Source organism: Sciurus vulgaris, assembly GCF_902686455.1.
Source record: "Sciurus vulgaris genome assembly, chromosome: 2".
Taxonomy (NCBI): Eukaryota; Metazoa; Chordata; class Mammalia; order Rodentia; family Sciuridae; genus Sciurus; species Sciurus vulgaris.
The window spans coordinates 111312065-111333881 of record NC_136462.1 but is presented as its reverse complement, the minus strand read 5'-3'; the positions used below and the strand labels follow the sequence as shown (position 1 = coordinate 111333881).

The following is a 21817-nucleotide window of genomic DNA, read 5'->3' as shown; positions in this document are numbered from 1 at the left end:
GCCAGATGTGGTTGTGCATGCCTGTAATCCCAGTGGCTAGGAAGATTGAGGCAGGAGGATCACAAGTTCAAGGCCAGCCTGAAGAACTTAGTGAGACCCTATATCTAAAGAAATTTTTGCTAAAATTCAAAGATATGGGAAGGTCACAATACCTTATTATAGACATGAAACGTGAACAGTTGTATAGATATTAATATTATCTAAACCCGAACTGGCTGCATTATTGTTTAATTGGATCCACATTTCCCAGTAGAAAGAAGATCGCTAACCTTTTTTGAGAAAAATATTTAAAATTTCATAATTTGAGTATTGCAGTTATCAATGTAAAGTGCATTCGATGCTTATTAATTAAAGTTTTCTCAATTAATTAAAAAAAAGAAAGGGAGGGGGAGGGAGATGTGGCTCTGTGGTTGAGCTCTCCTAGGTTCAGTCCTTGGTATTAAAAAAAAAAAGCTACGTCGGGAGTTGATTAATATAAGTTAATATACTGCTTTTGCTCTTTCTGTATTGATTATAGTTAATACCTTTGTGAGAGTTATTCTTATCATGTAATAACTTTTTCTTGATAAACCAGGATTAGAGGTTTTATATTTGAACAATTATCATCCATTGTTTGATGGGCGTTACCCTCTTTTCAACTTTCAGTAAAGACTTGATTGTTGAGATGGTATTCCTACAGGTGATTAGACTTTTCTTCAGGGCCCCTTAGGCTTTGCCTGTGACTTTTTCTGACTTGATGGCTTAGACAGTCACCCTTGTCCTGAGTACATTCTCTATATGTGTATGTGGCAACTCCTGGATGAGTTGTGGATATTAATATCTCTATAAAGGGTCCGTGTATGGGATTAAATACAGATTGTTTTAGTGTCTCTGTGCTGTTCAAATTAACTTGTGTGCATTGCAGGTAGTTGTTTGTGTGTCAGCTGGATACAGACATAGTGCGGCTGTCACAGAGGATGGTGAACTATATACATGGGGTGAAGGAGACTTTGGAAGATTAGGTAAGATATTTTTTAAAAATTGAAGTTATTATCACAGAAAAATAGAAATGATTATGATTACTGAGAAACAGTAAGAATAGTTTTTTGTTGTTGTTGTTTTGTTTTTTTGGCGGCACTGGGGATCAAACCCAGGGCCTCATGTATACCAGGCAAGGTGCTCTACCACTGAGCTACATCCCCAACCTGGAAAATAGATTTAATAGACCACTAATTTTGTTAGTTATTATACTCAGAAGAAGATAATTTTTTATATGTAATACTAGATTCCTGTACTTATATTTAAGTTGTAATTAAATCTAGGAAGAACTTACCTATTAAGACTTGGCACTATAGAGTTTCAGGGGTAAGAAACATGATGATAAAATTTATAATCTACTACTAAAAACAGGTTGACATGAGCATGGTACAAGACAGAATAAGGTTAGTGCTGTGATAGGAACATAGATAGAATGTTCTAATGGTTCATTGAAGCGCCTGCATGCCCCAGTTTGGGAGCAGCCTGAAAGACTGGTTGAGATGATATTAGAAGTGATTCTATTTTTTATAATTATTTGCGCTTAAAAATAGCTCGTAATTTTTATTCTGCTTTTGAAGTGATGACTTAGACAAAAAGAGTTAACATTATTTCTTTGTTGTTGTGTGTTTTACCCAAGGTCATGGTGACAGTAATAGCCGTAACATTCCAACATTAGTAAAAGACATTAGCAATGTAGGAGAGGTTTCTTGTGGCAGTTCACATACTATTGCTTTATCTAAAGATGGAAGAACAGTATGGTCTTTTGGAGGAGGAGACAATGGTATGTAAAAAATTATTTATGGATAGCTTTGGCCTTTTATTCTTTTTTCTTTTTTTCCCAGTTATACATGCCTGGTGTAGAAAAACCTGCAATGCAGATGAGTAGAAATAAAAATTAAAACAAATTGTGCATCTACTAATGTTTCTTTAAGCATTATTAATGGTTAGGTAGACAGACTTAAAAAATATATATGTTTATTAAAATATTTACATATATTCCCTACATAGATGTTTTTTAAAAACCAAAGTACACCTGTGTATATTCCATAGATAGATTATAATCTGCTGGTTTTAATGTAACAGTATTTTATGAATATCTTTTCTCTATCAATACAACTCTACACCATTTTTAAAAAAGGCTCCAAGTATTCTTTCAAGTGTCTGTAATATGATTTATAAAACCATTTTCTTATTGGGTAAGTAGATGGCTTTCAAATTTTCAGTATTAAATACAACATTGTATTAAATGACCAAATTTTTTTGTTCACAACTACCAGCAATGTTATTACTCACTTGCCCATGTCTCTCAATAACAGTATGTATAAAAATTAAGATAATTTAAAAATGAATTTCTGAAATGAAATGTTATCATTTAATTTGTATTTCTTTGATATCTAGTGAGATTGGATTTTTATATTGGTCATTAGTGGTCATTGGTCTTACAGTGGTTTGCCAATTTTTCTTTTTCATGAACTGTTGAACTTTTTTTAAGTTTTAAATTACATGAATATACATTTTTTGTCTAGAACTTGTGTATTATGCCAGCACATTTGAAGTTAGAAATATGGCCTTTTAAAGGAGGAACAAGAAAGAAAAATAATTTTCCTGACTCTTTAAAGTGATTTTAATTATTTGAGATTAAAAACAAAAGGTTATTAGTTGTTGGTTGTTAACTCTCTCTCAATAAAAATGCTGTTTTTTGTGTGTGTGGGAGGTACTGGTTACTAAATCCAGGATGCTTTACCACTATATCCCCACCCCTTTTTATTTTGAGGCAGGGTCTCCCTACATTGCTGCAATTGACCTAGAATTTGCAATCCTCTTACCTTAGACTCCTGAGTTTTTGGGTTGATAGGTGTGTGCCACCATGCCCTGCAAAAAATGCTCACTTGTTAATATCTTCTGCTATTAGAAAACATAGCTTCCCACATCTGTCAGGTTAGCTAGCAGTGGAATAGAAGCTCTTTAAACAATTGAATTTTTTAACTTGAATGTGATTGTTTTATAGGCAAACTTGGCCATGGTGATACCAATAGAGTATATAAACCAAAAGTTATTGAAGCTTTACAAGGAATGTTCATTCGTAAAGTTTGTGCTGGGAGCCAGTCTTCACTTTCTTTGACGTCAACAGGGCAGGTAGGACTATGGAATGAACATAAAAGAGAGTATTTCAGATGACTAGCTGACTAAAATGTAATAATTATATTTAAATTTCAAAATTAAAATATAAACTTTTAGGTAACATACTGAAATGAAATATTTTCTCCTTTTTGAAGTAGAGAATCTGAGAAGGAACTAGGAGTTTTTTTCTTTCTCTCTCTCTCCCTCTCTCTCTCTCACTCACTCACACACACCCAGGGGCACTTAACCACTGACTCACATCCCCAGCCCTTTTTAATATATATATTTTTTTGAGACAGGGTCTTGCTGAATTACTTAGGGCCTCAGTAAGTTGCTGAGGCTGACTTTGAATTCACGATCCTCCTGCCTCAGCCTCCTGAGCCCCTGGAATTATAGGCATGTGCCTGCCTGCCTCAGCCTCTTGATGCTGAGATTACAGGCCACCATGCCCAGTGAGGAACTAGGTTTTTTGATCTAGCGTGTGTGACCCTAAATTTTCCTTCAGTTCCATGTTCTTTGTTCTTTTAAGCAGATTTTATGAGATTGTTTAGCACTCAGTACCCCTTAACCCTTTTCTCCAAACTCATGGATAGTCAGGGAAAGCAAAATTAGATAGGTGAAACCAGTGATACAAACTAAAAAGGTGAGAAGATGATCAAAATAGAGGGTAAATAGAACACTTCTATATTAAAATAATCAGAATGGTTTGGTTTGTTTGAGGAACAGGCTAATCAGGCCTAGGATAATCAATTTTACAATTCCTTTAAAGTTCTTGAACTTTTACATGTGTGCATCAACTCTTCCTCTGATTGTTTGTTGGTGATAAAGAAGGGCAAAGTGTGATGATAGACTGACAATATTTGCCCAGTAGACAAAATATTTGCTTGCTTTTGTCTGCCAGCAATAACATTGAAAAAGTGAGCCAGTCACTTATTCTCTCACTTGTAGGAGCCCGTTATGTGCCAGCCAGTGGTATGAGTATGTTTCTGATTAATTCACCAGGCAGATAAGCAGCAAAGCTGAGGTTATCATATGATTTAATTATTTTTTGAGACAAATTCCTTGTCTTAAAAATCTAACTCCAATTATTCATCACCTTGTATTTAATTACATTAGTCATTGCTACCTTAAAAATTCTTTTACATATTTCTCACTATGGATTTTGTAATAAGAATCAATGGCTTGAAGTTAGAAAGATGCTCACTTATTTGATGTATAGTCACAAGCAAATCTCAGTCTTCCCTTGAGCATTACCTGCTTTTTTATAAGAGGGAAAATAATGTCTCCTTTGCCTACAAATGATCATATAAGATGATTATTTGAATTGAAATTTTGTATAAACTATCAAGGACCATTTACCTGTTTAGGTGCTAAATCATAAACAGGAAATCCATTATACTGAATTCTAACGAACTTTAAATAATTTGCTATATAGAATAGTTATATCATGAATACAGTAAGTCATATTTAGAAAAAAAGTGAGAAATACTTTTAAATTTTAAGAGTGGTTCTTTTTACCATTATATTTATTGACCATGAGTGTGAAGATCAACATTTGCTTTTCCCTTAGTCTATCTTACCACCATACTAAGTATCATTTTATATTTAAAGATAGTGTATATTTTTTATACAGAATAATCTGATCCATAAATATAAGCATTCTTAATTTGGTGCTCAACTGAAGGAACACTATAAGAGAATTTCAACTATGAGGGCCCTACTAAATATCTATACCATATTATACTTTATGAGTGATTTAGATTTTCTTTTTTTAAATATTTTTCAGTTGTCAGTGGACCTTTTTTTTATTTATTTACTTATTACAATGCTGAGAATTGAACCCAGTGCCTCACACATGCTAGGCAAGTGCTTTATCACTGAGCTGCAACTCCAGCCCTAGATTTTCAGTGATGATTTTGATTATATATTATTTCACCTCCCTTGTCTTTAGTTCCTAATCTCTTTACTTTATTGGAATTTTGTTGTATTCTATACTTGTCTTCAGCAAGTTCTTTGGCAATTAGTGTAAGGCATATATGTTCTTTTTTCTTGAAGAGGCTTACTCTCTCAGCAGAAGTCTTTCCTAAAACAATTATAAGACAAAAATAAAAACAAAACCCACCCAAACTCCATGGCGTAAAGATTAGAGTCTATGTGATCTTGTTAAAATCCATTGAAGAAAAAAAATATTCAGTTTGCTGATTGTTTTGATTTTGTTCATTTTGGGTTGCGAGATTGGCAGTCATTTTCTTTCTTTTTTTCTCTTCTTCTTTTTACATACTGCATTTTGATTCATTGTACACAAATGGGGTACAACGTTTCATTTCTACGGTTGTACACAATATAGATTCACACCATTCATGTAATCATACATGTACATAGGGTAATAATGTCTGTCTCAGTCCACCATCTTTCCTTCCCCACCCCTCCTGCCCCATTTCCATCTACACAATCCATAGTTCCTCCATTCTTCTCTTACCCCCTCTGCCACCCCACCCCCTTTATGTATCATCATCCACTTATCAGAGAAAACATTCAGCTTTTGGTTTTTTGGGATTGGCTTATTTCACTTAGCATGATAGTCTCCAACTCCATCCATTTACCAGCAAATGCCATAATTTTATTTTATTTTTTAATGACTGAGTAGTATTCCAGTGTGTATACACACCACAGTTTCTTTATCCATTCATCAATAGAAGGGCATCTAGGTTGGTTCCACAACCTAGCTATTGTGAATTGAGCAGCTATGAACATTAATGTACTATGTACATTGGGTTACTGTAGTATGCTGATTTTAAGTTTTCTGAGTATAAACTGAGGAGTGGGATAGTTGGGTCAAATGGTGGGTCCATTCCAAGTTTTCTGAGGACTCTCCATACAACTCCATCAGCAATGTATGAGTGTGCCTTTTTCCCCACATTCACGCCATCATTATCGTTGCTTGTGTTCTTGGTAATAGCCATTCTATTTGGAGTTAGATGAAATCTCAGGGTGGTTTTATTTTGCATTTTTCTAATCACTAGAGATGATGAGCACTTTTTCATATATTTGTTGATCAAATGTATATCTTCTTCTGTGAAGTATCTACCCAGTTACTTAGCCCATTTATTGATTGGGTTCTTTGTATTTTTGGTGTAAAGTTTTTTAAGTTCTTTATGAATTTTGGAGATTAGTGCTCTATCTGAAGTGTGTGTGGAAAAGGTTTTCTCCCACTCTGTGGACTCTCTTTTCACATTATTGTTTCCTTTGCTGAGAAAAAGTTTTTTAGTTTGAATCTATCCCGTTCATTCATTCTTGCTTTTATTTCTTGTGCTCTGGTGATCTTGTTAAGGAAGTCTGGTCCTAAGCCAACATGATGGAGATTCAGGCCTACTTTTTCTTCAGTTTGATGAAGGGGCTCAGGTCTAATTCTTAAATCCTCGATCCATTTTGAGTTGAGTTTTGTACAGTGTGAGAGATAGGGGTTTAAATTCATTTTACTCCATATGGATTTCCAGTTTTGCCAGCACCATTTGTTGAAGAAGCTATCTTTTCTCCATTGTATGTTTTTGGCACCTTTGTCTAGTATGAGGTAACCATATTTATGTTGGTTTGTCTCTGTGTCTTCTATCCTGTACCATTGGTCTACCTGTCTATTTTGGTGCCAGTACCATGCTGATTTTGTTACTATTGCTCTATAGTAGAGTTTAAGGTATGGTATTGTGATACCTCCTGCTTAACTCTTCCTGCTAAGGATTGCTTTGACTATTCTGGGTCTTTTGTTCTTCCAGAAGAATTTCATGATTGCTTTCTCTCTTCTATGAGGAAATGTCATTGGAATTTTAATTGGAATTGCGTTAAATTTGTATAGTGCCTTTGGAAGTATGGGCATTTTGATAATATTAATTCTGCCTATCCGAGAACACAGATATTTCCATCTTCTAAGATTTTCTTTAATTTCTTTCTTTAGTGTTCTGTAGTTTTCATTGTAGAGGTCTTTCATGTCTTTTGGTAGATGGATTCCCAAGTTTTTTTTTTTTTTTTAGGCTATTATGAATGGAATCATTTTATTTTCTTCTTTCTTATGCAATCCTTTGTTTGCCCAGGTGTTTTAAATCAGTCAGTGGCTATTTTGGTATTAATTAATAAAAATGAAGATGTTCAAAGGGAACTATGTCAACTACTGCTTCACATGACCTTTTAAAAAATTAAAATTATCATAACAGTGGGGTAGGGTATTTTTAAAACTAAATTCTAGACATTAGTTGTGTGATTTATCCATATATGATCACACCTTGGTCTAATCTTGGTCTCAACTGCAGAGTAGAAACATGTAAAGGAGAAGTTTTAAGGTAGTATTTACAAAGTTGCTGAGGTCAGATAAATATAACAAAATACAAGTCAATCAGTAATAACTTCAGCAGAATCTTTCAGATCTTTTCATTTTTTTCTATGACTAATTTTTTTCCAGCCTAGCTCCCTGTCTACCTGTGCAGTGATTTCTGTGATAATCCTTAAAATGATCAAGGCAGTAAATATTATTCTAGTATGTGAAAGTTGTTAGTATCAAAATATACTCTTGTTTGATATGACATTTAGTTCTAAATAATTTATGTTGACAGACTAATTGTCTCAAGAACTTACATGCAGTGTATTTCTGTTTTTTTCAGGTCTATGCTTGGGGCTGTGGGGCTTGTCTAGGTTGTGGTTCTTCAGAAGCTACTGCCTTGAGACCCAAACTTATTGAAGAACTAGCTGCCACAAGAATAGTTGACATTTCTATTGGAGACAGTCATTGTTTGGCTCTTTCTCATGGTAAATTGATTTGTTTTAAAGAAATAGTATTAGTAATTATCTTTCTTAAATATATTACATTTAAGTTCGAATTTTGTTTTATTTTGTTTTGTTTTTAGATAATGAAGTTTATGCCTGGGGTAATAACTCAATGGGGCAGTGTGGCCAAGGAAATTCCACAGGTCCTATTACTAAACCAAAGAAAGTGAGCGGCTTAGATGGCATAGCTATTCAGCAGATCTCAGCTGGAACATCACATAGCCTGGCATGGACTGCTCTCCCTAGAGACAGGTAAGGTGTTTATGTTTTAAAAATTCTTATGTTTTAATAATAGTAGAAACACCAGTCAAAACAGAAATAACTGTACTTTGTTCATAAAGTGTCCTTCTGAACATTTCTAGAATTGGTTTGGAAATGACATCTAGATTTCATTTGAATATTGAGGTTACATATGTTTTGTAAGCAAGAAGTTATAACCTGTATCTAAGATAGTTTCTTAATTGAATTGTTTTCTTCTTTTTGTCCTCCTGCCCGCTACTTGGGTTTGAATCCAGAGGTGCTCTACCACTGAGCTACATCCTTAGCCCCTTTAGCTTTTTGATTTTGAGACAGGGTCTTATTAAGTTGCCAAGGTTGGCCTCAAACTTGTGGGGTCCCCAGTCACTGGGCTTACAGGTATGCACCACTATACCCAGCTAATTTAATTGTCTTCTAAACATTTTGAATTTCCTCTCTCTCTCTAGATTATGATTTAAAAAATTAAATAATGAAGATAAAATTGAATAATTAAGATCAGTACTAGGCTTTATGGATTTAAAATGGTTGTTTAACCTTAGTACCTTTATCTGGTTGGTAAAAAATAAAACAAAACAAAAAAACCCTATCCTCCACCCAAACAATGGCAATACTTTTTTAAGTTAAGGAAGCTACTTTTTGCAGAAATTTAACTTTTTTCTAAAGTGAAAATCATATATTTTAAATTAATTGGTGATTTTTAGCCAATAGTAGGAGATTGAATTTTAAGGAATGGTTTATTTCAGATACTTGTGGGTACATATGGACTGATTTACAACTTAGAATGTATTTTGTATTCTAGACCTTGATTCTATAAAATGTATAGATGCCTAGAACCAGAATTTAGTAGATCATGTGATTCATCCCTCTGCTTTCAAATGAATGTGTATCCAAACCTTCCAGCACATGCAGTTATGTTTTCTTCTTAAAGAAGGCAAATTCTTGGTTTTTGTCAGTTGTTAAAAAGAGTGGTTTTACAGTACTAATTTTGGGGAACTTTAAAAAACCACTTTCCTAATACAAAACACAGAAAATAAAAATAAACTCTGGCTGTAAGGTTAGAATGCACAGAAGGTTTTCTGTGTATCTTATTGAAATCTCTCAGCCTTACCATGTTTTGATTTTTGTTTTATATCTTGTGTGGAAATTTCCTTTTGAGGTTCATTCATGATTTTCTTATGCTTCCTTATAGACAAGTTGTTGCATGGCATCGACCTTATTGTGTAGATCTTGAAGAGAGTACCTTCTCACACCTGCGTTCATTTCTTGAGAGATACTGTGATAAAATAAACAGTGAGATTCCCCCTCTTCCTTTCCCTTCATCAAGGTATGTTATAAATAGCTTTGTATTTTATAATTGTGTGTTACATTCTGAAATATGACTTTCTTGTTTTTCCATAAATTTATGTGAAACTTCATTATAAGCTGGAAAAGAGATAAACTTATACTTCTTAATAGCTTCTAGGTTTTAAAGCTTATCCATAATTTCACAGAACATATTTTAAAAATTTTTATTTGGAGGCTAGGTGGTAGAGTGCTTGCCTTGCATGTGTGAGGCACTGGGTTTGATCCTTGGCATCATATGAAAAAAAAAAAAAAGATAAATAAAATAAAGGTATTGTGTCCATGTACAACTAAAACTGATTAAAATTTTTTTTCTGTTGATTATGAGTTCACTTTTTTTTTTGGTACCAGGGATTGAACCCATGGGTGCTTAACCACTGAGCCAAATCTTTAACCCTTTTTTATATTTTATTTAGAGACAGGGTCTTGCAAATTAGCTTAGGGCCTCACAAGCCTTGCGGAGGCTGGTCTTGAACTTGTGATCTTCCTGCCTCCGCCTCCTCAGCTGCTGTGATTACAGGCATGAGTCACTGTGTCTGGCAAGTTGACAAAATTTTGAAAGATATCCACTGGATAGCACATTTTTCAGTTCCAAACATTTATAGCAGTTTATTTTTTCAGGGAACACCACAGTTTCCTCAAGCTGTGCCTGAAGCTGCTTTCTAATCACCTTGCTCTTGCACTTGCGGGAGGGGTAGCTACCAGCATTCTTGGGAGGCAAGCAGGTCCACTTCGAAATTTGCTCTTCAGACTGATGGATTCAACTGTTCCAGATGAAATCCAAGAGGTAAGAGAATAAGACTTGTGAATTTGTAACTCAAGCCACATCTTTTCTGGAAATTTTAGGTATATGATATATTCAGTTGTATAATGGACAACTTCAGTTGTATGTTTTTTCTTTTTCTCCTATTTTCTTGATGGGAGTAGATATTTTGGTTAACTCATTCTTTAACACAGGGCAGGTGCCATCTCAGAGAAACCATTCAGTCTTTCCTTTCCCACATGGTTGATTTTCTCTCATTTAGGTTCTCCTCTTATCACATTTTATTATAGTTACCTATTTATAAGCATGTTCACACAAGCTGAATCTTTGAGGGTAAGGACCAGTTTTATTTATTTTTATATTCTTAGCACCTAGGCATGGCTTATTCAGTAGTGGTAACTGAATAAGTGGACTGGGTCATCCAATAGAGCCCCAGTAAGAGTTGTGATAAAGGTTGGTTTAAGGAGGAATAAATGGATACAACAGAACAATGATTATACATAAAGAGAGATGGTCTGAAAAACTTATTTGGTATTATGATACAGTATTAATTTTGGAAAGCTGAAAAAAACATTTTTATAATAGTAAACACAGAAAATAAACTGCACATTTCTCAACTTCAAGACTTATTACTTTTTCTCTACAGTAATTAGAGTGATACTGAAAAAAAGAATAGATCAATAGAATAGAATAAGAGTCCAGAAATAAACTCATATGTTTGTCCTTGATTTTCTATAAGAGTCCCAAGAAAATTCAGTGAGAAAGAGAAAAATATCTTCACCAAATGGTGTTGGGACATTACCCACATGCAAAGAAATGAAATTGCACTTTATCTCACATCATATACAGAAGATTAACTCAAAGCATATCAAAGACAAATTATACGATCCAGAAGTATAAAAATCACGGACAACAATGTAGGTATAAATCTTTATGGCCTTGGTTTAGGCATTAATTTCTTAGTATACCAAAAATACAAGCAACCAAAGGGGGAAAAAGAGATTGGACTTCTTCAAAGTTGAAAATATTGTGCTTTAAAGGACACTATCAATAAAATGAAAACATGACTCACAGAATGGGAGAAATATTTTAAAATCAGACATCTGATGAAGTTCTAGTTTCTAGAATATATGAAGAATTCTTACAACTGAAAGACAGAGACAAAAACCCTGATTTTAAAAATAAGCAAAGAATTTTAGGTTTTTTTTTTGGAGAAAATATACAATTAGCCAGGAAACACACAAAAAAGTATTAACCATCATGAGTTATTAGTTAAATGTAATGAAAACCACAGTGAGATACTCTTTATACTCATTAAATAACTAGAACCAAAAAGACTGACAATAGTATAGTAAATGTTTGGGGGTGGTAGAGATATTAGAACGTTTGTATATTGCTGATGGGGAAGTCAAACCATGCATTGCTTTGGAAAACAGTCAAATGGTTCCTTAACTAGTTAAACATAGAGTAACCATATGATCCAGTGATTCCACTACAAGGTCTATATCCTAGAGAATTGAAAACATTATCCACACAAACACTCTTATGCAAATACTCACAGAAGCATTATTCATGGTAGCTAAAAAGTTGGAACCACACAAGTGTCCATCAGCTGATGAATGGGTGAGCAAAAGGTGGTATATCTATACAATGTAATACTACTGTTCAGCCATAAAACAGAATGAATAGACAAAGGGGAATGAAGGGATGGTGGGGAGGAATAGGAAAGACAGTGGAATGATTCTGACATAACTTTCCTATATACACATATGAATATACTACAGTGATTCTCTACCTCATGTACAACCACAAGACTGGTATCCTAATTAGAATAAGATGTATACCATGTTTGTATAAAAAAGCCAAATTATGCTCTGTCATATATAACTAAAAAGAAAAAATATAATAACATAATGCTTTATATTTTGGAAAGCTAGAATTTGGAGTCCAGATCTTTTATTCTGTTAAAAAATATTATAAAAATCGTAAAATATTAAAAAATTATAAAAACAAAGAATCAGAATGAAGAACTGTGATATATGCTACATGACTGAATCTTACAAACTTGCTGAGTGAAATAAATCAGACACAGTAGTCTACATGTTCATATGATTCCATAAATATGAAATTTGCAGAATAAGCAAATCTATAGAAAAAGAAAGTAGGTTGGTAGTTGTCAGAGGTTTGGAGAAGAGGAAAGTGGCACAGAGTTTCTTTTTGGAATGATGAAAATGTTCCAAAGTTAGTGATGGGTACACAACTCTGGATATAGTAAAAGCCACTGAATTCTATGAAACAGGGATTATAAGTCAATTTATTAAACACAGAAAAATTAAAACCTTATTTTTCAACTAGAAGAATATATTCTCTGAAATAAGGGGGGGGAGAGCTGATAAATAAGAACTGTAATAATTTAATACTTATTAGAAATAGGATAGCATAAGATTTTTTAAATGTTAAAAGTTCTGGACTGAAATAAGGAAAAGTAGACTTTAAAAAATTAAAATTACCTATTTATTCCTTAGATCTCCTTGGTAGCCATTCCGTCCTCAGAGAGTACTTAGAGATGCTTTGTCCCAGGATGTTGTTTATATTTATGGCTATTTCTGTTCCTCTTTACTTATCCCTGAAACTTCTAACAATTTATCTGTTTATAACTACTGCTGTTAACTGTTCTTTCATGTGTGCTTTCCCATCTTTTTCCTTCAACCCTTTGTGAATTTCCATCTTTCTTTTTTAGCTTTGTTTTATCTATCTATCTATCTATCTATCTATCTATCTATCTATCTATCTATCTATCTATCTATCTATCTATGCATGCTGTGGATTGAACCTAAGATCTTGTGCATGCTAGGCAAGTACCCTACTGCTGAGTCATATCCCTAGCCCTAATTTTTTATTTGAACCAATTGTAGACTTAATAAAAAGTTGCATAAGTAATAGTTTATATATACATATATTACCCAGCTTTGCCTAATATTAATTTCTTACATAGCCATGGTATAATTATCAAGATCAAGAAATTAGTACTGGTTTAATACTATTACCTAAACTAAACTTTTTAGAAATTCCATTCGTTTTCATTATTGTCCCTGTGGTCGTAGGATATTTTCTAGGATCCCATATTGCATTTAATTGTTGTTTCTCCTTAGCTTTTTCTTTTCTTTTCTTTTTAAAATATTTTTAGCTGTAGATGTACACAATACCTTTATTATATTTATTTATGTGTGGTGCTGAGTATCGAACCCAGTGCCTCATACATGCTAGGCAAGTGCTCTACCACTGAACCACAACCCTAGCCCCTCTCCTTAGCTTCTTAGTAGCAATTTCTCAAGTCTTTTCTTGTCTTTCTTTTCTTCCAAAGACATAGACAGAGGTTTATTTAGGAAAGCAGACACATATTCAAGGGATAGTGGGGGCAATCTTCAAGAGAAAGATGCCTTTAGAGTAAAGCAAGGGATTCACATTCAAGGGAGAATACTGACCATCTCCAGAGGAAGAGATAGCCTCCTTTATTGACCTTGGTACTTCATGACTGCTGATCAGTTATTTTATTGGATATCTCTCTGTTATTGTCTTATGATTGAATCAATTTTTTATATTTTGGGTGAGAATACCACTGAAATGGTGTGTCCTTGGTACATCATCATTTAGGGTTCATATTGATATCTCTTTTTACTGGCAATGTTGGCCTTAACCTTGGGTAAGGTAGCTTCTGCTGGATTTCTGTATCCATTAGCTTCTGAAAGATGGTCAATAAGAAAACACATTAAGAATATTCTCACCCTTAAGTGTTTGAGAATAGAAAATATTTATGAATAGTCAAATTCTACATTAGAAATCAAGTTCCTATAAAAATTGTGAAGACAGCTTGGTTTTCTTCTAGCTTTAAGTATTACTTAGAAAATTAGTGCTGTCCACATTGTTTCTTAATTATGTAAATTAGTTTTCCTCTCTGGATGATTTAGCAAGTTCCACTTCTCCTTTGTGTTCTCACATTGCAAATGGTAAGAACTGATATGGGTCTGACTTTATGCATTGTGGTAGATATCCTTTAGATGGGAAATTCATAGCCTTCAATTTGTTGTTATTTAAAATTTTTTTTTAAATTTATTTTTACAGACTGCATTTTGATTTATTGTACACAAATGGGGTACAACTTTTCTGTGGTTGTGGACGATATAGATTCATACCATTTGTGTAATCATACATGGACATAGGATGATGATGTCTGTCTCATTCAATCATCTTCCATATCCCTTGCCCCCTCCTTCCTCTCATTTCCCTCTATGTAATCTAAAGCTCCTCCATTCTTCTCTTGCCCTCCCACCGTCACCCTCATTATGTATCATTATTCACTTATCAGGGAAAACATTTGGCCTTTGGTTTTTTGGGGATTGGCTTATTTCACTTTGCATGATATTTTAAGAAATTATCTTGAAGTATTCTGTTGATTTCCCCTTCACTGTTTTCTTCTCTAGAATTCTTCTATCACTGGGATACTGGGACCTCTTGGATCAGTCCTCTTAATTCTCTTGCATTTTATTTCCTGTTTTCCATTTTTCCCCTTTTCCTTGAGTTTAGTTTTATATTCTAACTCTTCTATTGAGACTTCTTCTACGTATATGTGTAGTACTGGGGATTAAACTCAGGGCTGAACACAGGCTAGGCAAATGCTCTGCAACAGCTCTACATACCCTTTTTATATTTTATTTTGATAGGCGGTCCACTACTCCCAACATTCTATTGAGATTTCAAAACACTATGTTCATTTTTTAAAAATTTGTAAGATCTCTGTTCTTTACCCTTTGAGTGTTCTTTAGTAACTTACTTTCCTGATTTCTTACCCTTTTTGAATATAGTAATTTTCGTTCCTATCAATCCTAGCTACTTGGGAGGCTGAGACAGGGGGATCACAAGTGTAAAACCAACTTGGGCAACTATCTCAACATAACTAGCTCAGTGGCAGAATCCCCAGGACTGGAATAAAATCTTAATTTTTTTATATGTAATTTTTATTTTTAAAACAAATTAGACTGTTTTAATATCTTTCATAATAAAAGGCTTTTTAAAAGTTTCTAACACATTTTGGCTGCCCAGTCGTGTTTAAGAGTATAGCACCAGGGATGGGGATATAGCTCAGTGGTAGAATGCTTGCCTAGCATGAACAAAGTTCCTTGGTTCAATCCCCAACACCATTAAGAAAAAAAAAAAAAAAAAAAAAAAAGAAAGAAAGAAAGAAAGAAAGAAAAGAAAAACAGAATTTAACACTAAATGAGTGAAATGAGTGGTGGGAAGATTCTGTGCCCCTGTAGCTTGATGGACTGGGCTAATTTTTTTTTTTTTTTTTTTTTTTTTTTTTTTTAGGGGCAGTGTCCTATAAGGTCTTTTCTTTTAGGATAGTCAGATTTCCCAAAGGAAGGCTTTCCTAACATACTGTCAGAAGTTATAAACCTGGGTAACAGTCTTATGGTAGACAAAAAAAGCTCAGGAGCTTCAACATTCAGAAGATATTTTCTCTTAAAATTCCCTTATTTTTAGTTTACTATTCCTATCCTCAGCTGTGCCCATTATCTTAACCAGTTTTTAACCAGTCCTATTTCAAATTCCTCCTTTGACCTCTATTGCAGAGGTGCTTGAGTATAAATCGAAGTGCGTTTTTATTTTTCTCATTTATGACTTTTTTTTACAGCCTTTTCAGGTCTCTTTATGTCAGTTAACCTGTTGCTTTCTGCTTCTAAAATTTTGATGATGTTTTTCCCTTACCATTTAAAAAATCTTTTTATGTTAAGTTCCCTGCTGTTCCCCATGTTTTTAGATGGGTTTTGGAAAGGAGTAGTACATTACTTCAGTCCTTAATCCTTAATCACCTCTGTTAAATTTATATAACTAAAATTTAGTATGATAATAGTAACCTGAAGAAGTCATTAAAGGTTTTTCCAATTTTTAAAAAAATTTTTTGTAGTTGTAGATGGACAGCATGACTTTGTATATTTTTGTATGCAGTGCTAAGGATCTAACCCTGTGCCTCACACCTGCTAGGCAAGCACTCTGCCACTGAGCCCCAGCCCATCAATTATTAACTGTTAGTGAACACATGACTTTTGATAGAAGGGTTATTAATTCTTCTGTGCACTTGAATTTTTAAATTATTATACTATACAATTCAAAGAATTAGAAACATTGATTAATAGAAATATTGGATAGGCAGAATTAATATTGTTAAAATGGCCATACTATAAAAAACACTATACAGATTTAATGGAATTTCTGTTAAAATTCTAATGACATTCTTCATAGAAATAGAAAATGCAGTCCTGAAATTTATTTGGAAAAATGACCTAGAATAGCCAAAGCAATCCTTAGCAAGAAAAGTGAAGCAAGAGGTATCACAATACCAAACCTTAAATTATACTAGAGCTATAGTAACACAAATGGCATGATATTGGCACCAAAACAGTCATGAAGACCAGTGGAACAGAATAAAAGAAACAGAGACAAACCCATATAAATACAGTTATCTCATATTAGACAAAGGCACCATAAACATACATTGGAGAAAAGATAGCCTCTTAAAAACAAATGTTGCTGGGAAAACTGGAAATCCATACATAGCAGAATGAAATTGAACTTGTCTCTCACCCTGCACAAATCTCAAATGAAAGTGGATCTAGGACCTAGGCATTAGACCAGAGACACTTCACCTACTAGAAGAAAATGTAGGCCCAATACTCCATCATGTTGGCTTAGGAACTAATTTTCTCAATAAGGCTTCTAAAGTGCAAGAAGTAAAATCAAGAAACAGTAAATGGGATAGTATCAAACTAAAAATCATAACAAAGGAAACAATAAAGAATTCGAAGAGAGAACCTACAGAATGGGAGAAAATCTTTGCCACCTGTACCTCAGATAGAGCATTAATCTCCAGGATGTATAAAGAACTCAAAAAACTCAACACCAAAAAAACAACTCAATCAATATAGGCAAAGAAATGAAACGGGCCCTTCACAGAAGAAGAAATACGAATGGTCAACAAATATATGAAAAAATATTTTAAAATCTCTAGCAGTTAGATAAATGCAAATTAAAACTAGACCGAGATTCCATCTCACTCCAGTCAGAATAGCAATGATCAAGAATACAAGTAACAGAACATGGAGGCTGTAGGGTAGTGATGACACCTTCTGTAGCCAGTAGGAGCCCTGTAAGTGGCTGCGGGTGCTCCACCTCCATGAGGACAGAGCTATTGTGCTGGACTCCAAGGCGAGAGGCCTGCTATATGGTAGCAGAACTTGCACCAAGAGCTCTTCCTGGACAGAGTGGAGTAGAACCTAGCAAAGGTGAACTTAATGAAATCAATCCATTTGTGAGACCCACTGAAATGTTCTTAACTGAAGAGAGTATATATGATTCTCTTTGCCATTGCCAAGTCCCATTGACATTTGATTCTTCTTCTTTCTTCAAACAATGGTGGAATTACATGATATGTGATGGAGTTGGAGAATTGGAACATTTTTCTCCTGCTCTGCTGTCAAACCTGCAGTAGGACACATCTGTCCATCACACAGTGGAGGATCTCTAAAGGATCTTCAAGGAATAGAAGGAGTTAGTCCCAGAGACTTCCCATGGGATCAAACCTCTCTTTCTTTCAGTATTTTCTTCTGGAAATGAAAACCAAAAGTTTAAATAAATAATAACAAACAATAAAAACAGAAATTTGAAAAAAAAAAGAATACAAGTAACAATAAATATTGGCGATGATGTGGGGAAAAAGGTAAACTCACATATTGCTGGTTGAACTGCAAATTGATGCAACCATTCTGGAAAGCAATATGGAGACTTCTCCAAAAGCTTGGAATGGAAATACCATTTGATCTAGTTATCTCACTCCTTGGTATATACTCAAAGGACTTAAAATTATCATATTACAATGATGTGACATCATTAATATTTACAGCAGCTCAATTCACAATAGCTAAGCTGTGAAACCAACCTAGGTGCCCTTCAACAGATGAAGGGGTAAAAGAAAATGTGGTATATATACACAGTGGAATATTATTTGGCCATAAAAAGTATGACTATGACTTTTGTTGATAAATGGATGAAGCTGGAAACTTTCATGCTAAGTGAAATAAGCCAATCCCCAAAAAACCAAAGACTGAATTTTCTCTCTGATATGTGGATGCTGGCACACAGTAAAGCACAGGAGGGAAGAATAGAAGTTCATTGGATTAGAAAAAGGGAAAGGAAGGGGAGAGAGGGAGGATGGGAATAGGAAAGACAGTAGGATGAATCAGACATAACTTTCCTATGTTCATACATGAATACACCATCAGTGAAACTCCACATCATGTACTGCCACAGATATGGGATCCTAACTAGAATAAGTTATACTCCATGTATGTATAATATGTCAAAATACACTCTACTGTCATGTATATCTAAAAAGAACAAATAAAAAAATTAAACTGTGCAGGATGATAAAAAATTAATATTTAATAACCCTGAGAAGTTGTGAGGTCTTAAGATAATATAGCTAGCTATTCCTTGTGTTGTTCACACTACATGGACCTTTATCTCGCTAAGTCCTGCTAACTCTTCAACTCTTAAATACTTAATAATTAGAGAAACCTTCCATGAGGCTTACTTTTAATTACTTTTTCAGGGTCTGTATTTTCCTCATTAAACTGTATACTCATAATAGTGGGGCCACTTTGCACAATTTCTTACTAGGCCCAACACTGTCAGATCAACACTAAATAATGGTTGGGGATAGCAAATCCAAAATTTGTGTTCTAGACTTTTAAAGATATCTAAAGAAGGACTTATATACTTTCTTTCTGAACATGCCACTTTCTTATAATCCTAATAGTCAATGGACTCACTTTTCATGTGTTTTTATTAAAAAAAAAATAAGAATCAGGCCAATCAATCTACTTTTCTTTTTTGATATTAGGTTGTAATTGAGACTCTGTCAGTGGGAGCTACCATGCTGTTACCTCCCTTACGAGAACGGATGGAATTACTTCATTCTCTTTTACCCCAAGGACCTGATAGATGGGAAAGCTTATCTAAAGGACAGGTAAGCCTCTTCTTGGATCTGTGTAAACTAGTAATATCACAAATAATTGAGAGGAAAGAAGATAATCAACTGCCATGTGTTCATGGAGTAGTACTTAATGGATATGGCAAAATTCTAGTTATTTATTGGAAGAATTCCTAGCAATCTAGTGACATCAGGTGAAACAGGTGATAATTCATTAAATTATTGGGACTAATTATTAAAATAATGACTAGTTTTTCAATGTTGATTATAATGTCAAGCCCAAGAGCCTTTGGTTTATTTGTTGTATGCTGAATTGAAATCCGGGGTGTGTACTAGTACTATAGTAGTGCCCAGAATTGTGCCTGAAATTATTTGTTTTAAAGGTAAAAGATCATATTAAGAAAAAGTGTTTTAGGATATGAATCGCTGATTCTTTTCATTTTTATTATCTTAAGTACATTAAAATAAGTATATTTTGTTTAATCAAGTAGAAGAATCAATTATAGATATACAGATTTGAGTAGGAAGGTGGTAATAACTAGCAAAATAATATCCATAGATGCTTTCCAATATGTAATTTTCTTTGGTTTAGATTTCAAGTGATTTATTTTAAATGGCAGAATAATTAGTTGTCATGGGTAATTCTGTAGAGTAACATATTTATTTGTTGGCATTTCCTACTCCTATCTACATTTAGTTCTTAAATTATTATGCTTAGTATGCCATTTCAGTTTACAGTTTTAGGTTTTATTTTGAAGGATGAAATAAAAACCTGTAAGTTGCATTTTCCTGAATGGTATTAATAGGTTTTTTCTTATAATTATACACTTCATGAAGATTACTATTTATCTGGGCTATTAGATAGATTAGTTAGCATCAAAGGTATAGTTTAGTGTCCCTTAGGATCCTTTTTTTTGAAAAAAAATTCGAATGCATTTCAGGCTAATTATGTGTTCCTGTTTCATTGTTCTTTAGAGAATGCAACTGGATATCATTTTGACAAGTTTGCAAGATCATACACATGTAGCCTCCTTACTTGGCTACAGTTCACCATCTGATGCTGCTGACCTCTCTTCTGTGTGTACTAGCTATGGAAACCTGTCAGATCAGTCTTATGGCACTCAGAGCTGCCATCCAGATACCCATTTGGCTGAAATTTTGATGAAGACCCTCTTAAGAAATTTAGGATTTTATACAGTAAGTTGCTTTTTCATTATAGTTTAAAAAAAAAAAAGAATAAAGGGATAAGGATCTCAGGTCAAGGTATTTTGCTTTTTAAACACTTATAATAGAAATGAAACTTTAGAACTCATCTTCCCAAAGAGGGAAACATGTCAGGTCTTTTAAAAGAAAGAGGGGCCAAATGACATATAATTGAGAGTTACAAAAAGATTTATAGTAGAATCTTACCACACTTTTTCATGTTAATTAAGAAGAATAAACAGATAAAAATAGGAAAAAAATTTAAAAAGAATAATGAGCAAGGGATTAACTTTAACCAGATAAAATCTTATAATTAAACAATGCAGTTGCTTCTGACTAATAGACTGGTCAGTAGGAGAGTAAATAGTGGGCCCCATAGCTTTCCCTGTATTATGAAACTATTACTTTTTAGTATGTGGTGTTTCTTAAATCTCTCCATTTTTTTCTAGTCAATTTCTTTAGCCTCTAATCCAGGCCACTTTTTCTAGTTCATTTCTTTAGGTTCTAACCCAGGCCATTATAATCTCTATAATAATAAGGCCATTATAATCCTTTATAACAATTTCTCTCCTAGTTCAGTATATGAAATCATTCATTTATAATACGTACGTCTCTAATTCACTTATTTCTAAGAATTATGTTAGAAATCTACAAACGTAAAAATAAAATCTGTACAGAAGATATACTGTTTTAGTTGTACTGTTTTCCTTTTTCTTATTTTCCATTTTCAAAATTTTTGTAGTGAAGCATGCATTACTTGTTTGTTTTTAATGGAAAAACAAATTGAAATTGCTTGATGAATTTTACTACCTAATAGTTAATAGCATAAGGATTACAACAAAGATTTAAAAATTGGTAATAGGAAAAAGGAGATGATGACTTATTAAGTTAGAATCATTTGTGATAGGGAATTACTTTTTCAAATTTTCAAATATAATATTCATTTATACCTCATTTTAGGATCAAGCATTTGGAGAGCTAGAAAAGAATAGTGATAAATTTCTACTTGGAACATCATCATCAGAAAACAGTCAACCTGCTCATCTTCATGAACTGCTGTGTTCATTACAGAAACAGCTGCTGGCATTTTGCCATATTAATAACATCAGTGAGGTACATGATTCTTTGCCTTTTATGGTGATCCATTAGGGACCTTGAAACTCAGATATTTGGTTATGCCATAATATTTTTGTACCTTGAATCTTTATTTCTTTTTGGTACTGGAGATTGAACCCGGGGCGCTTTACCACTGAGCC

General features: G+C 33.7%; 1 protein-coding gene across 1 annotated transcript in view; it reads left to right on the top strand.

The window, feature by feature from the left end:
- The window catches only part of HERC1 (HECT and RLD domain containing E3 ubiquitin protein ligase family member 1), a 206979-nt gene that overhangs the window by 60601 nt on the left and 124561 nt on the right, over positions 1-21817 (top strand). The window contains exons 6-15 of the mRNA XM_079125763.1: positions 905-1001; positions 1655-1798; positions 3026-3153; positions 7788-7932; positions 8031-8202; positions 9398-9532; positions 10171-10336; positions 19269-19394; positions 20334-20555; positions 21522-21674. Of these exons, the coding sequence (XP_078981889.1) occupies positions 905-1001; positions 1655-1798; positions 3026-3153; positions 7788-7932; positions 8031-8202; positions 9398-9532; positions 10171-10336; positions 19269-19394; positions 20334-20555; positions 21522-21674 (1488 nt within the window). The remainder of the gene's footprint in view (positions 1-904; positions 1002-1654; positions 1799-3025; positions 3154-7787; positions 7933-8030; positions 8203-9397; positions 9533-10170; positions 10337-19268; positions 19395-20333; positions 20556-21521; positions 21675-21817) is intronic.